This window comes from Myotis daubentonii, chromosome 11 (genome assembly GCF_963259705.1).
Source record: "Myotis daubentonii chromosome 11, mMyoDau2.1, whole genome shotgun sequence".
Taxonomy (NCBI): Eukaryota; Metazoa; Chordata; class Mammalia; order Chiroptera; family Vespertilionidae; genus Myotis; species Myotis daubentonii.
In genome coordinates, this window is record NC_081850.1 from 52,197,629 (window position 1) to 52,214,668 (window position 17,040).

Genomic DNA, 17,040 nt, shown 5'->3' on the forward strand with positions numbered 1-17,040 from the left:
TGCCCAATGCTGCAGTTTGCATAATATGTGTGTGTGGTGGTGGACTCACACCTATGTATGCACACTTGGATGTCTCTACACTGATTCCACACCTGCACAGGTACACATACTACATGGAGATACTGGTACACAGCCACACAGGTTTTTTATTCAGAGAGGAAGAGAGAGAGAGAAACTTCAATGATGAGAATCACTGATTGGCTGCCTCCTGAACACCCCACACTGGGGATCAAGCCCGAAACCCAGGCATGTGCCCTGACCGGGAATCGAACCGTAACCTCCTGGTTCATAGTCCTCGATCAACCACTGAGCCAAGCCAGCCGGGCTTTGCTTTGTTTTCCTTCAGTTTTTTAAAGCTTTTTGGACGTTCTATTACAGACATCTTCAAGCTCATACACAAAAAGTGATGCTCATCATGCATCCAACAGTGATCAGCATTTTGGCCATCTTCACCCACGTGTGTGACTCCCTAGTCTGTCTCCAGACCCCTTCTGCCCACTGATCAGGCCTACCCTATCCCCCATGACCCCCAGATGCTGTTCCTTATTTGGGGGTCCTGATGGCAGGTCGCAATTCCTGCTCTGAGCAGTGTGGACCCCATTCCTCTCTGGCACCCTCAGACATGTCCCAGTTTCTTCCTGTATGTAAGGGACTCACCCTACCAAAAGCAGGAGGGCCACCTGGAGGTGATGTCGTGTGAGAACAACACATGTCTGTATGGGTGACACCTGGCATGGGTGTGACACTGCTATGCCAAACCCAAACCCAGCACAGAGGATCATCCCCTGACCTCATACCCAGAGAAGCAAGACTCCTCCCAGGGCCAAGAGTCCCCCACGAGGCAGATACTCAGGTGTGACTTTTGTTTCCTCTCCCCTCCCCACAACCAGTCCTCTCCTCTCGGACCCAGCTTGCCCTGCCCTGGGTCACCAGGGTGACCCTCGCTCTCCCTATCTCCAGCCTCTACCTTTGTCCCCAGCCTGGATCCCACTGTGGTCCTAAGTCCTTGCTCTCTTTGGCCCACCCTTGGCCACACTGAGGCTCAGTCCTGCTCACACCTTTGGTTCACTCCAGGGTCCTCCCACTCGGATTTCAGACCTAAATGTCAGACCCCCCCCCCCCCCCCCAGGAAGCCTTGGTGATCCAACTCGTATTTTCTTTTTAATTTTTTTTTTATTGATTAAGTTATTACATGTGTCCTTATTCTCAATCCAACCAGTATATATTCCCAATCCTTCCCTACACAGCTTTATGTGGTGAGTTCTGGGGCAGTCAAGCCCTCTCTAAGGCTGAGCCCACAGCGTGGAGAACCACTGAATGTGCAGAGGCAGACAAGCATGGCTTGGGGGACTAGAGGGCAGAGGGTAGGGATTTTTATATATTAAAAAAAAAATACATAACTGTGTCCAGCCCACATTCAAGGGTAAGGGCATTAGGATTCATCTCTTAAAGGGAGAAATATAAAAATACTTATGGAGATATTTTATTTTTTAATATATTTTTATTGATTTCAGAGAGAGGAAGGGAGAGGAAGAGATAGGGACATCAATGATGAGAATCATTGATCGGCTGTTTCTTGACCGCCCCACACTGGGGATCAAGCCTGTAATGTGCCCTGACCAGGAATTGAACCATGACCTCCTGGTTCACAGGTCAACACTCAACCACTGAACCACACTGGCCAGATTATGGAGATATTTAAAAACCACGACAGAAGGGCTTCTAATTCACAAAGATTAAGGGAAGGACTCAGAGCACAAACTGAATTGGGAAGGTGTGGAGGAAAGAGCCAGGAAGATACCTAGAGAACATTGTAGGCAGAATAGTAGATGCAAATATCCAATGGTGGACGTTTGCTTGATGTGTCAAAAAGAAAGCAAGGAGGCCACTGGGCTGACCAGGGTGGCTGAGGTGAGTGGTGAGATATATGGTCAGAGGTAACATGGGCCTTGGAGTAGGTTCCTGGAGGCAGTAAAAACACTGAATGAGTGGGAAGCCGATGGAAATGTCTGAACAGAGTGGAAGGCCGAGTCGACTGTTGCGTGGTGAACCCTCCACACAGCACGTCAGCATGAGGATCAATTAGGCCACTGCAGTAATCCATGCAAGAGAGGACAGCTTGAACAAGGGAGGTTGGATTCTGAATGTTTCAAAGATAAAGCTGACACGCTCTGTTGATGCCCTGAATATGAGATGTGAGAGAATAAGAGGTATTCAAGATGACTCCATGCCTTTTGGCCTGGGCAGGTGGGTAAATGGAAGTATACTTAACTGAGACAGTAAAGCCTGCAGGAGGTACAGGATTGGGAGAAATCAGTTTATGTAGGACATTTTAAGTTTGAGATGCCAATTAGACAACCAGGTGGAGATGTTGGCGGTCAGATATATGAAGCTGATATCTGGAGCTCAGAGAAGAGGTTTGGGCTGAGACAAGAAATTAGGAGTTGATACATATAGATCAGTGGTTATCAACCGTCTGGCCCTTTAAATACAGTTCCTCGTGTTGTGACCCAACGATAAAATTACTTTTGTTGCTACTTCATAACTGTAATGTTGCTACAGTTATGAATCGTAATGTAAATATCTGATACGCAGGATGGTCTTAGGCGACCCCTGTGAAAGGGTCGTTCGACTGCCAAAGGGGTCGCGACCCACAGGTTGAGAACCACTGATATAGATGGTCCTCAAGGTCCATGTATGTTGTTGCAAATGACAGGATTTCTTTTTTATGGCTGAATGATATTCCATTATATAGATCACATTTTCTTTATCCATTCATCCTTGAGGGCATTATGCTGTGAAATAAATCAGAAAGACAAATACTCTATATTCTCACTTATATGTGGAATCTAAAAAGAACAAACTCTTAGAAACAACAGATTGGTAGATGCCAGAGGCCTGAGGTGGATGATATGGGTGAATGTGGTCAAAAGGCACAAACTTCCAGTTGTAAGAGAAACAAGTCCTGGAGATGTAATGTACAACATAGTAACTATAGTTAATACTATATTACATATTTGAACGTTGCTAAGAGTGTAGATCTTGAAAGTTCTCATTTAAAAAAAATGTAACTGTGAGGCGCTAAACTTATTGTGGTAACCATTTCACAATGTATACGTATATCACTATGTGGTACACCTTAAACCAGCGGTTCTCAACCTGTGGGTCGCGACCCCTTTGGGGGTGGCACGACCCTTTCACAGGGGTCACCTAAGACCATCGGAAAACACATAATTACATATTGTTTTTGTGATTAATCACTATGCTTTAATTATGTTCAATTTGTAACAATGAAATTGGGGGTCACCACAACATGAGGAACTGTATTAAAGGGTCGCGGCATTAGGAAGGTTGAGAACCACTGCCTTAAACTAATGTTGTATGTCAATTATAGCTCAATAAAACTGGGAGTGGGGAAGACATAGATGCTATTTAAAGTCTTGAAATGATTGAGAGCAGATGGGAGGGGTGTAGACAGAAGTTTGAGGATTAAGTCCTGGCAAGTCAACAGAGGTTGGACAGGTTAAGATCTAGTAAAGGAGGCAAAGGAGAAATGTACTGGAAAACAAGTGTTTTAAGAGTGATTGTGTCAAATGAAAGTTGGGAAGAAACAATTCTGGGCTTAACAGAGATGGGGAGGACCCTGGAAACCTAGTCCTAGTGGGAGGGAGGGACGACAGGGGAGCTGGAGCATCCCTGATAGATGTGAGGTGAGCCTAGAGGCAGAGCTGGGTTATAGGGCGGGAGAAGTCCTTGAATGCTTGACTTTGCAACCCATGATCTATGGAGAGGCCCCAGCTAGGCTCCGTCATGGCCAGGATGGTGGTGGCCATGACAGATGTCAGGATGGCCATCTTGCCTGGGGCTTATATTCATTCAGAGCCACAAATTTAGACTTGATGTTGCTTACAAGTGGTTATACATATAGTCTCCTGTATTTTTGTTCATTAGAATGTCAACTTTTTAGAATACACAATTTTTGTAATCATGTTCCTCACCATTTTCTAAGAGTGATCTGGGCCTTGCCAGCAGGATGGGACAAGTAACGCAACCAGAGCACAAAATTTAAGAGGGCAAGTGCAGGGTCGCTGGGAGTACACTTTAGGGCACCTTTCTCACAATCCCTGACACCACCTGCTCTCCACCCCCAGGAGCCTCCCCATAGAAGTGAGGAGTCCTGGAGAAGGCAGACTGGAGAAACTTCTGTCTGGACAAGATACCCAGAAGAAAGCAAATGGAGAATGACTAGGCCTCCTTCAGCTCAAAAGTGGGTGCACACTGCCATCTCGTGGCCATTCAGGGCAGGACTCCCAGGGCTGTTTCCAGACCTGCAATGGCAGAGGCAAGACCAAGATACACACCTCATCCAGCCCTGAATTTCTTAAACTGTCACATTCAAAACGTGTGGAGAGGATCTTATTAAACATATGGATCTCAAGGCCTCAACCCAGAATTGAACCTCTGGGGATGGGGCACAGTAATCTGCAGGGTCAATGAGCCTCCTGGGTGATTTTGTGCACACTAAGGTACAGCCAGTGTCTCATAAACTCAATCACACCGCATGTTTTCTTGCTGCTCAGATACACAAAGAAATGGAACTGTTCAACAGGTCTTTATTAACAGAGTCAGATGGACAGAAAATGCAGTGTCTGAAAGCTGTGATGGGTGTGTGTGTGTGTGTGTGTGTGTGTGTGTGTGTGTGTGTGTGTGTGTGAAAAGGCCTTCTCTCCAGGCCAGGGATCCCTTGGATCTAGGCCCACATCTTTCAGTTCTTCCCATCAGGGTGGGCCGTAGGCTGGGGTCAGCCTCCCCACCATACTCCTGAGGGAAGAATGGTGGTCTTTCAGGAAGGAAGGGACCCTGACCTCAGCATTCTCCCTTCTTCTGGCTCCCCAACTGACTTGGGTGCTGAGAGGGTCGAGGACAGGCCGCGAGGGGACTTGCATAGCAGGGGAACAGAGCAGGGGTAAGGCATATGGTGAGGACAGGGGGATCAAGGGAAAGCGCATCCTAGCTGCAGGTGAAGGGGACCTCCAAAGGCAACTCCTCTTCTTCCTCATCCTTTCCCCAACTGCTGTTGGGTTGAGGGGTAAAATCCAGGCAGAGTATAATACCCCACCGCCCTAACTCCAGAGCTCTGACTGGGGATAGGGAAGCTCTAGAAAGGCCTGAGTTAATGAGTCAAGCTTGTGTTATGTTTGAACATGACTGGACCCCCTGGTATACATGGGGATTCATGATCTAAATGTGTGTCCCATATGTTCCCATAAGTCTCTGTGTTTGGTGGTATAAGCATGTCCCTACTTGTATACCAGGAACTCAGTATCCACATATGTTGTATGTCCATCTTTCCATATGGGCTCCAGCAAGTGGATGTGTGCGGGCCGGCCCGCTCCTGTCCACCCACCGGTCCTCCTTCAGGCCCGGCTACTCAGGGGTCCTGGCCGAAGAGGTAGGTAGTGAGCTCAAGTCGGAGGCCCCGGGCATAGGCGCGAAGAGTGTAGAAGAGGGTGAGGAAGTCCTGGGTGCTGAAGATTGTGTCAGCCAGCGCGAAGGTCAAGGTAGATGGGATGACTCCCCGGCCATACTCCACCATCCATGTGTTTGGCCCCCACTCCACAGCCGTTGCCTCACCAGGCCCGTGCACCACTGTCTCCCCTGGGGGACAGGGAGCACCCACATGAGGAGCCTAGCCCTGCCCTTCCATTGTTGCCCCCTCCCTGGCCCATGGGCTGTCTAATGGTAAGGAGAGTTTAAGGAAAGGAAAAAGTCTGACCTCACTGGCCAAGTCCTCTATCTGGAGGGGTAAGAGGCCAAGATGGCGACTCCTAAATTTTCCTGTGGCATCACCTGGCTCATGTCCTTTCTTGAAGGAAGCCGAGGAGGAGCACCTACTGACTATGGGCCATTGTACAGGAGTCATTCCCAAGCCTCCGTCACGTCAAGCAGAAATTTAGCTAAATTTGGGCCAGTTAGGTACAGAGGGGTGGTTATGAGATTTGTGAGGCCTTCTGAGGAATGTAACTGTTCAATTACAATGCCTGCTGTGCTTTAACACAACCTCAAACTTAGTTGGAAATCCAAACCTCTACTTTTTTATGTAAAATATTTCACTATATAAAAAAAAAAAGGGCCGGAACCGGTTTGGCTCATTGGATAGAGCGTCGGCCTGCGGACTGAAAGGTCCCAGGTTCGATTCCGGTCAAGGGCATGTACCTGGGTTGCGGGCACATCCCCAGTAGGAGATGTGCAGGAGGCAGCTGATCGATGTTTCTCTCTCATCGATGTTTCTAACTCTCTATCTCTCTCCCTTCCTCTCTGTAAAAAAATCAACAAAATATATTAAATAAATAAATAAATAAATAAATAAAAATAAAAACAAAAAAAGGAAGACAGCTCTGGCCAGTGTGGCTCAGTTGGTTGGAGCGCCGTCCTGTACACCAAAAGGTCGTGGGTTCGATCCCAAGTTGGGGTGGGTATGGGGGGCAGTCAATGGATGTTTCTCTCTCTTTCCCTTCCTCTCTCTCTAAAATCCATAAAAACATATCCTCGGGTGAGGATTCTTTTTAAAAAGGAAGACAACTGTCTGCCTTGCTTTTGGAGATATGAAAACATTTCTGATTACCCAACTGTTTCCCCAACAATTGCTGGAATATGGATGAGAAAAAGAGTGTCTTAGCAGATAAAAATCAGACAACATTTAACAGGAAACTCTTATGTTTTGTTTCCTTTTGACAGAGGAAAGCAACTGGGGCCCTCAGTCCTGCCTCAACTAACTACCTGTGGCTTATCTAGAGGATGGGGGACAAGGGAGAGGGTCCCTCAATGCACCCCTTTTCCATGCCATGGCTCCCTCCCCCACCTATGAGCATACCACAGCGAGGGAAGCCACTTCTCTGACAGGACCTCCCTACCCACCTGGGTAGAAGACCTCGCTTTTGGTAGTGCCCTCTCTCCACTGGTGGAAGGTGCCAGAGATGATGGTATCCGAGATCTCAGCCCAGTAGCGTCCTGCGGGACAATCAGATGGACACCGCATATCAGAGTACCCGCCGGTCAAACAGAAAGGAGGGCATGGGCCCTTGGACACCCCCAGCCTCCCAGTCCGGCCCGCCGCCAGCACTGACCGGAGTGGCCGCTGGAGCCGAGGGCGGTGCCGAACAGCAGCACGTACTCGGACAGCGAGGCGTGCAGAAGGCACATGGCGCCCATCCAGCCGCCCGCGTTCACGAACACCCACTGCAGTTCCTCGTCCGGCAGCACGTGGCCTGGGTGCAGCCGCCGCAGCTCCACGATGAGCCGAGAGAAGGCCAGCTCGTGGTCCAAGCCTGGCGGGGGCAGAAGAGTCGCACGGTTAGAGCCAGCTCCGGTGCCGAGCCCCCGGGGCCCCCGGCTCGGACCCGGCCCGCTCAGCCCTCCGTCCGTCCGCCCGCTCGCCCGCTCACCCGCGTACTGCCGCGCCAGCTGCGCGATCTCTTCGTGCTGGAAGACGAAACTCTGCGTGCCCAGCCACAGCCAGACCGCCTGGGCCAGCACCGCCGCGGCGGCCAGGAGCAGCGCGGCCCACACCCACCGCCGGCCCACGGCCCACTGCATCCCTGCGGGCAGCGCACGCCACTCAGCGCAGAAGCCAGCGGGGCCGGAGGCTACGCTGCCCACTGCCCGGGACCCGTTCCCCCGCCACCGCCGTGGTCCGGATCTCCCCGGCCAATCGGAGCTGCCCGGGCATCCGGGCCCCGCCCCCTCGGGCTGTACCACCTTCTCACGGGGAGCGGGGAGCACCGTGGGGAGGGGGGCGGCGCCGCGGGCACAGGGTAATCGGGGCGAAACCGGGCCCGCCCAGCTGCCCGCAGGAGCCCCTCCGGGTAGAGTCTCTCGGAGCGCCGCCCCATGTGGGGTAGGGGTGGGAACGGGGAGACCCACAAAGGGCGCTCCCCTGGACTCACTGGCGAGTGACACAGGCCAGCCCGGAAGCGAGAGCCTTCCGGGACCCTAGTGCCTAAGGCCCGCCTCTGCGAGCGCGGAGGGCGGGAGGGGCTCTTCGGCTGGGGACGTCATGGGAGACTTTCTGGAGGCGGCGACACCTGAGCAGTGACTTTAAGAAAGACGAGGAGGGCCGGGCCGGCGTGGCTCAGTAGCTGAGTGTCCACCTATGAACTGGGAGGTCACGGTTCCGTTCCAAGTCGCCGGGTTGCAGCCAATCAATGATTCTCTCTTATTATTGATGTTTCTCTCTCCCTCTCCCTTCCCCTCTGAAATCAATTTAAAAAAATTATATATATAATTTTTTTCTTTTTTAAAGAGAGAGCCCTTGGCTCAGTGGATAGAGCGTCAGCCTGTGGACTGAAGGGCCCCAGGTTTGATTCTGGTGAAGGGCACGTGCCTAGGCTGCGGGCTTGATCCCCAGTGGACGTACAGGAGGCAGCCAATCAATGATGTTCTCTCATCATTGATGTTTCTATCTCTCTTTCCCTCTCCCTTCCTCTCTGAAATCAATAAAGAATATATATATATATATGTATATATATGTGTATATATATATGTATATATATATATGTGTATATATATATGTGTATATATATATATATGTATATATATATATGTGTATATATATATAATTTAAAGCCAAACTACTAAAAAAAAAAAAGAGAGAGAGAGAGAGATGGGGAGGGCATTCCAGCCAGTGAGACCTACTCCAAGAGCAAAGGCAAGCAGGAGAGAAACAGCCTGGGTCTTCAGGGGCCTACAATGAATTCTTCTGAAGCACAAACTGTGAGAGGAGTCCCTGTAAACCAACAACGGTTATGGTAGGGGAGTGATAAAACAGAAGAGAAACAAAAGAGAGAAAAGAGGCAGCATTGTGCAGTGTCAAGAAAAAGAACTCTGGACCCGATTGACTGGATTAAAAGCCTGGCTCCTGCCACCTGCTAATTGTGTGATGTTGGGCAAGTTACTTAAGCTCTTGTGACTTAGTTCTCCCGTCAGTAAAATGGGATGAATAAAAGGTACCTACCACATAGTACATACCTTCATTGTGATGAATATTAAGGGAGTTAATATTTTTAAAGCAATTAGTATCTGGCATGTGATGCCATATGTGTTATATAAATAAAACAAAGGAGGAGAGAACTGGAGGAGCACGGCCTCAGACATGAGAGTAATGAAATGAAGAGTTAACACAGTCAAATATAATTGAGTATTCCATCCAAAAGAATGATGGGAAATGGTCGTCAGCTTTCTCAGTAGGGTAGGCAGCCAGATTACATCCCATAGTCTACTCTGTAATTGGATAAGGCCATGCGATTATGTTCTGGCTAATGAAGTATAAGCAGAAATGATGTATGCCACTTCCAGTTCTGGCACCTAAGATCTTCTGTGAAATTTCTTACATTCTCTCTCTTCCCTGACCTATTTTCATCGTTATATTGAATTAAGTAGTTAGTGGAGAATTCTGAATGCTGCATGGGATAGAGCTCTCTCTCTCTCCCCCATAATGGACTATGGTGCTAAGCCACTGAGCTTGGGTATTGTTTGTTATCGCAACTAAGATTACTTATCCTGACTAATACAGGGCAAAAGACATGCTACAGTGTACTGTGCAGGTAAGGGTAGAGGCTGGGAAGTTGGACTATTTTTTGAGAAACTTGTCCAACAAGGGAAAGGTAATGAAGTGATTATCTAGAGGAGAATGCAGAATTGAGGAAACTTTTTTTTTAATTGGATAGCTTCTGTGATACTTCTGAGCTGACCATTCTCTAAGAACCTCAGATAACAAGGACTAGCCCCAAAATCTGGCCTCTGCCCCCATGTTCTACATAGAGCCTTCTGGGACTATCTAGGTCTGCAGCTCCCCTACCTGGCCTTTCAGAAAGCTTTTCCTGCACACAATATTTAAAAAAAAAAACCAAACCCATTTGTCCTTTGGCCTTGAAGGGGTTCAGAACAGGACTCCCCAAGATATGTCACTTTGATACGTGAATTATTATGAACTGAAGGTAATAAAGACCCTGTGGGCCCACGAAAAACTATTACCTCTTCTTTAAAGAATTTGAATTTGGGGCCTTGCTCATAATAAGAGTTATTATCAGAAATAACTTTTCATGACCTATTTATATGGCAGGGCAAACATCTAATTACTGAACATCTGCTCTTTCCTGCAATGACCTTCCTCCCCTCTGAAGCCCCAAGGTGCCTTACCTCATCCTCAGCTCAGAATGCCATATATACCTCATTTTCATTTTCTGTCTCTGAACCTCTCATGGATGTGGAGTCTCTGACTCTCTCATGTAATATGCACATATGCAATTGAATTCCATTGTTTTCTCTTGTTAAACTATCTCTTATTAAGCCAGCTTGAAGAACCTAGAAGAGTAGAGGAAAGTTTCTTCCACCCCATAGCCTTAAGAGGGTCTAGGAAGGGCATCCAGTGGTCAGGGGCCACACACACCTTCCCTAAATATCATAGAAGAGATCACACCTCTGGGATCTTAAAGGGAAGGGGCTGGACGGGCCCCATCTCAGCCATTCTCCACATCCCCCAAAACCTGACCTCGGGGAGACAGAGAAAGGAGAGGTTTGCTGGTAGCCCTGAACAGATGTTTCTGAAGGGGTCAGGAGTTAGTTGGCATGATCCTGGGAGTGGCACTGAAGCACTGTGTTCTTGAGAAAATGGGGCTGCCTCTGAAATCCAGTCACGCAAACAGCAAAGACACCTGAGAGAGTAGAAAAGCAGATCTTCTATCCCTTTCCCCCCCAACCAGGCGTAGCCAGTGGGACAGGTACTCCCCACCCTCATTTTTCAGCTCCCTGCTTCCTGCCCCCTACCTGGTGGCCTCTTCAGATTTCAGTCAGAGGACCCTGGGTCAGAGATTAGGTAGATGACCAATGACCCAGTTTTTGTGTCTGAGCTGCAAAACATCTGGCTTGCCCTGGTTTGGCTTGGGGGAAGGGGCCTTCCTGCTACTGCCCAGGTTCTAGTTCACTATTTTTCTATCTTGAGTATTACCTAAGTCTCAGAGGCATTTTAGAGCAGTGGGAAGAGACTGGAAATTTGAGTTCAAATCCTAAGTTGGCCACTTGTGCCCTGGGTGACCTTGAAGCCTCTCTTTTCCACTATGAAATGGGAAAAAATGTTCAGCCAATATTTAGATGTCTTTTTTGGTGTCACCCTTGTGCACCAAAAGGTTGCTAGCTCAATTCCCCTCAGAGCACATGCCTGTTAGAGGGAGTGCGGGAGGCAACGAAATTGATGCTGCACTCTCACATCGATGTTTCTCTCTCTCCCTCTTCCTTTCTTTTTCTCTAAAAATCAATAAAAATATTTATTAAAAAAAGAAAAGTGCCAGTGAGGAATTAATTTGAATTTTATTCTAATGTTAACCAAGTGGTTTATTTCAGGGAAAAGTTGGAGAAGGGAAGGGGTGTGTGAACCTCTCGATCCCACCCAGATGGTGGCTAGAGTTACTGATAGTCCTGTCTTTCTCACATGTTCAGATTTCTTATGGCCCTCTTACCTCACCCACTTCTTTTGCTTTTGATGTGTGCATATAAGAGAGAGAGAGAGAGAGAGAGAGAAAGAGAGAGAGAGAGGGTTATGTCAACAAAAGAATGTCTAAACCTTTAGAAAAGTTTTGTAAGAGTTTATTTGAGCCAAATAAACTCTTTTGAGGATGTGCCTGGAAGTAAAGTCTAAATGGGTTGAGAAAATGCTCAACAGAATGGCAGTTTTGCTGTTCCTTTTAAGCATTTAGAATCAAAGGAAAAATGTAAAGAAGCTACATTAAATCCATTGGTGGTAGATTAAGGAGGCAGGAGAGCCCTGGTCGGCTTGGCTCAGTGCATAGAGCGTCAGCCTGCGGATTGAAGGGTCCCAGGTTCAATTCTGGCCAAGGGCACATGCCTGGGTTGCGGGCTTGATCCCCAGTCGGGGGTGTACAGGAGGCAGCCAATCAATGATTCTCTCTCATCATTGATGTTTCTATCTCTCCTCCCTTCTTCTCTGAAATCAATAAAGAAATATATTAAAAAAAAAAAAAAAAGGAGGCAGGAGAAAACAAAGCAGGGACATCTCCAGGACTGGATAAAAAGCAAAATGGAGAAACACATACTTCTTGAACATTGGTGGGTACAGTATAGCTAATAATTAACATTCACTGTACCTAGGAACAAGATAACAAGGAGGGGTCTGATGGTCTTGTGTTCTGGGGCCTGTGGTTGTGCCTTCAAGGGGTCTGGAAAAGAAAATCACTCTGACATTTCAAAGTTATGCTATCCTAGATGCGTAAGGACAATGAACAGAGCTCACGGAAGGTAAAGGTTGAGCTTTAGCTGTAGATCTGGGCCATGACTACCTGCTAGAAACTGCCCAGTTAGGAACTTGTGATCAGACCATCCTGTGTCGTTACTTTCAGTCCCTGACCTTGTCAGGCCTGCCATGTGCTCCTTCCACCTGGAACTTGCCAGGCTTATTGCGGAGCCCCCTTTTCATTCACCGTTACTTAGTCCTGTTCCCCCAAACCTGCTTCTGCTGACTGGTGGGGATGAGTATAGCGTAGCACACACTCCTCCAGGTAATACTTGAGGCCAGGGTTCAGCTGAAGCAGATCACCAACCTCCCCGCTTCCCCTCCAAGGTTGCCTCTCCTCCCCACCACAGCCACTGAGCAGGTAGGTGAGGTGATTGTGGATCCAGGGCTATACCTTTACTTGGCCCTAGAATGTAAGCTCCAGGAGGGCAGAGGCCATGCCCGACTTGTGCACACGGGGGCATCCCTTTGCACCACACGCAGCCTGGGTGCCTGGCACAGGGTAGATACTCAGTAAATATTTGCTGAATGAATGACCAAACGAATGGCTGTAAGCAGTAAAGAAATCTTGGAAGCGTCTGGAGCCGAGGGATCGGCAGTAAGCAGCTTTCACAGAGATTTTTTCCAGGGCACTGACTTTGGCCACGGAATGATCAAAGTCGCCCCCTATAGCGCTGGGTCGTCCTGAGCCCCGCCCCTCGGTGGCCGGTCGGCCCCTCTGACAGTCACGTGCTGGCGACTGGCCAATCATCGGGGGCGAGGCGGGGCTGGATTGACCGAGGTGGGTGAAAGGCAGCCGGGCAGACGCGGCAGAAGGTCCCCCACGTTGGCCACATGTCGCGCAGCGGAGCGGGTCCTGGAGCGGATCCCGAGCGGCGCCAGCAGGCGTCAGAGGCGGGCGCCACCGCCCCGTTCCTGGCGAGCGGTAACTTCAGGGCGGCAGGGACGCGCTGGGACGCGGGGCCAAGCCCTCTCCTTCCTTCGGACCTTGTGGGCCGTACCCCCAGGCGGGCGCGCCCACCCGGCCAGGCCCGAGCGGCGAAGAGACACACCCTTGTTAGATTGCCAGCTAATTTGCACGGGGAACGCCCCAGCCCGGTCCTTTAGTTCCTGAGCCAGACGGGGCCAAGGAGGTGCCTCCGACCCAGCGGGGGCCTGCTGGTGGGTGAGGCCCATTGGAGAGGTGGACAGAGAACTTTGCTGACTGATCTTGACTCTTTGCCCCCAGAGCATCAGCATATCCGCTACAACCCGCTGCAGGATGAGTGGGTGCTGGTGTCAGCTCACCGCATGAAGCGACCCTGGCAGGGGCAGGTAGAGCCCTCGCTTCTGGAGACAGTGCCCCGCCATGACCCCCGCAACCCTCTGTGTCCCGGGGCCACACGGGCCAATGGGGAGGTAAGCCTTTGGCGCCTACCTCTGCAGGCTGGGCCAGGGGAAGTGCTCCCACCTAGAGCTGGCCCTCACCCAGAGGGTAGTGGACTGCCTTCTGGGTCATATCTCATCAAGACTGTTTGACTCCAGAGTGGCCCTTCCCACCCTCTTGTACCCTGTCCAGCCACTGAAGCCCACCGGATGACTGGTGGTATGGGCAGTGACTACTTCTAGCCCACCCTTGTCTGTAGGTGAATCCCCACTATGATGGCACCTTTCTGTTTGACAATGATTTCCCAGCTCTGCAGCCTGATGCCCCCAGTCCAGGTAACGTGGCTCTACTGCTTTTGGGGGGAAAGAGGGCTGGACCTTTTGTGGGGACTTCTGTTGCAGAGAGTGATACCCTTTTATCTCAGGACCCAGTGATCACCCTCTTTTTCAAGCAAAGGCTGCTCAAGGTGTCTGGTAACTATGGATTTCCTCTCTTATAACCTTCAACCCATGTCCTGACTTAGACCGAGCGCTGGGGTTGGACCCTGCCCCTAGCACATCCAAGACCCATATTTCTGTCGTTCCTCCCTCCCGCACTTCATAGTAAGGTCTTGTGCTTCCACCCCTGGTCGGATGTGACACTGCCACTCATGTCAATCCCTGAGATCCGGACGGTCATCGATGTGTGGGCCTCAGTCACAGAGGATCTGGGTGCCCAGTACCCTTGGGTACAGGTCTGTGAGGTTACCCCCTCCCCTGGATGAGCAGGGAGGGGGAGGGGGCGATGCAGCTTTGGTTCTGGGAATTGGCATTCCTGTTTCCACAGGGTGTGGTGTGGAAGGGTTGACTTGGTGTCTTTTTGGCTACTAAAACTCCCTAACCCCCTCACCCCGCAACTTGATAGATCTTTGAAAACAAAGGAGCCATGATGGGCTGTTCCAACCCTCACCCCCACTGCCAGGTAGGTGTGTCAGGGGCTCCAGTACATTTCTAGGCTGGGTCTAAGCCAGCACCACGGGGAGGGGAACTGAAGTAAGAGATGGGACAGAGGGAATATGCTAGTGATGGGGAGGAGTGGGGATGAAGGACCTGCCTTTTTTTCTCTCTTCTACTCTTTGACAGGTGTGGGCCAGCAGTTTCCTGCCAGATATTGCCCAGCGTGAGGAGAGATCTCAGCAAGCCTATCAGAGTCAGCATGGAGAGCCTCTGTTAATGGAATATGGCCGCCAGGAGCTGCTCAGGAAGGTGGGAGAAAGCTAGGCCCTGTCCCCAAGGAGTCTCTAACCTCACACCTCGAAAGAGACAGATGTGTGAAGGAGAAGGGTCGAAGGAAAATAGAAAGAGAGACTTGTCAGGAGGCCGTAGCAGTAATCTACAGGAAAGGTGATGGTGACTTAGACTAGGTGATAATGGTGAGAAGCCATAAGACTCTGGGTACATTTTTTTCTTCTGCTTCCCTTGCCTGTTTGCTGACTACCAACACCCGCCTCGATGACTTCATCTCTATTTGGTTTGCTCAGGAACGTCTGGTCCTAACCAGTGAGCACTGGTTAGTGCTGGTCCCCTTCTGGGCAGTGTGGCCCTTCCAAACACTGCTGCTCCCCCGCCGGCATGTGCGGCGGCTGCCCGAGCTGACCCCCGCCGAGCGTGATGGTGAGCCTCCTCGCTGGGATGTGGGGGCCAGGCTCTGGATGGGGGCTGCTCTGGTAGGGCCGACATCCAGGCCCCAGGCTGAGAGTCAGGCTTTGATTCCAGATCTAGCCCTCATCATGAAGAAGCTCTTGACCAAGTACGACAACCTATTTGAGACATCCTTTCCCTACTCCATGGGCTGGCACGGTGAGGCTTTTTGAGCACCCATATCTAGCCCTAACACCATTTGTGGGCTCCTGTAGCCCAGCTTGGTGGACTGCAACCCCTAGCAGGCCTTTGAACTCTTGCTGGGGGAAATGCCCGGAGCAGGGCTGCTAGGCCTGAGGGTGGAGCAGGGACTTGGCGAAAATAGGTTCCAGTGTGCTTTCCAATGCCTGGTCTGCTCTCTGGCAGAGAATGCTGGGAAATATAGTTTTTTAAGTACTAGCCTAGTGATGGGGTAGAGGGGGGGTCAGGGCTAGGCTGTACAACTAAGGAAGGGCTGTTTCTACCATCTCTGCTTTCTTCCTTTCAGGGGCTCCCACAGGATCAGAGGCCGGAGCCAACTGGGACCACTGGCAGCTGCATGCTCATTACTACCCTCCGCTCCTGCGCTCTGCCACTGTTCGGAAATTCATGGTTGGCTACGAAATGCTTGCCCAGGCTCAGAGGGACCTCACTCCTGAGCAGGTCAAAACTCGGAGCATCCTAGGTCCCCTTTTCTCTCCCATTTCCTCAAAAGATCCCAGCAATCAGGACCTTGAGAATCCCTATAACCCTGGCATTCCAAAGGCCGCAGGAGCTGCTCAACTCCTTCATCCTCTGGCTGTTCCAGCAGTCCTTATCACCAGCCTCCTGGTCCTACAAGCCCTCCTTCAGTATCTCTTAGGCACTCAGAGCTCCATACCACCACTCTGGGCAGCTCTTACCCTCCCTCTTCCCCTTTCAGGCTGCGGAGAGACTGAGGGCACTTCCTGAAGTTCATTACCGCCTGAGACTAGAAGGACAGGGAGACAGCAGCCGTCGCCTGACCACGCTGACCCCAAGGCTTTCTGCCTGAGAGAACCAGAGCCTATGGTTTGGGCAGATGTGGGATCAATAAAACTGTACTTCTCAAGCTTTAATCACATATTCTAATGCCAGAGGAGTGTGAACTCTAACCCTCGGGAGTCTGGGTTAAAGGCTGAAGGCACAGCTTCAACCACAACTTTTCTTTGTCTACAGATGTGCAAAAACTTAAGGATAAAAATCTTCTCTAAATCTCTGAACAAAATTAGCACTCAGCATTATGTCTTGTTTATGGATTCTCTTAACTCCTGGAGTAACGAAAGCATCCCAATTTAAGAAAACGATGACAACTCCTGTGTGCTTGTCTGTGGTGAGGCTTTGGAGAAGGCCAGGGTGTCAGCTCACCAAGCCTGGGCCTGGATGTCTGGTGGGGAGCGGGGGAGCAGGATCCTGGTCCCAGTGGTCAGTGGCCAGACCATGGGCTGCTGGCCAGAACCCTGGCTTTGTGAGTGGCTGTAGCTTGGCTCTGCTCCAGCCCACAGGGGCTAAAGGGGCGGGTAGGGAGCGTGTACGTGGCTTTGTAGCCTTGGCTTCTCCAGACTTCCACGTGCAGCATGTATGTGCAGGCTCTACACACCTCTGTGGTCCCCGTGCCTCATCACTGCACAGGTGAATAAACAGCTATGGCAGGAAAGGGGCGCTTAAAATTAGGAGCCCCAGGGCCTGGAAGG

The 17,040-nt window shown here is 50.3% G+C and overlaps 2 protein-coding genes across 3 annotated transcripts; one reads left to right on the plus strand and one right to left on the minus strand.

The window, feature by feature from the left end:
• Positions 1 to 1,301: 1,301 nt before the first annotated feature.
• On the minus strand, positions 1,302 to 7,724 carry SIGMAR1 (sigma non-opioid intracellular receptor 1). 2 transcript variants are annotated; one of them, XM_059657202.1, is made up of 4 exons: positions 7,446 to 7,724; positions 7,128 to 7,328; positions 6,919 to 7,011; positions 1,302 to 4,328 (listed from the first exon to the last, which is right to left on the minus strand). In XM_059657202.1, exons 1-4 carry the CDS (start codon positions 7,594 to 7,596, stop codon positions 4,297 to 4,299), a joined length of 477 nt encoding a protein of 158 aa, XP_059513185.1. In that variant the 5' UTR covers positions 7,597 to 7,724; the 3' UTR covers positions 1,302 to 4,296. The 2 variants fall into 2 exon arrangements, with proteins under 2 accessions (XP_059513185.1, XP_059513183.1); XM_059657200.1 differs by lacking the exon at positions 1,302 to 4,328 and adding an exon at positions 4,594 to 5,658 and having other exon boundaries at positions 7,446 to 7,720.
• Positions 7,725 to 13,057: 5,333 nt separating this feature from the next.
• Positions 13,058 to 16,674, plus strand: GALT (galactose-1-phosphate uridylyltransferase). Its single transcript, XM_059657203.1, is given in 12 exon segments — positions 13,058 to 13,229; positions 13,533 to 13,702; positions 13,930 to 14,005; positions 14,095 to 14,143; positions 14,274 to 14,403; positions 14,574 to 14,630; positions 14,792 to 14,914; positions 15,190 to 15,322; positions 15,425 to 15,508; positions 15,837 to 15,991; positions 16,251 to 16,301; positions 16,303 to 16,674. Coding segments are annotated over 12 exon segments (1,149 nt in total). The 5' UTR covers positions 13,058 to 13,138; the 3' UTR covers positions 16,333 to 16,674.
• Positions 16,675 to 17,040: the final 366 nt, after the last annotated feature.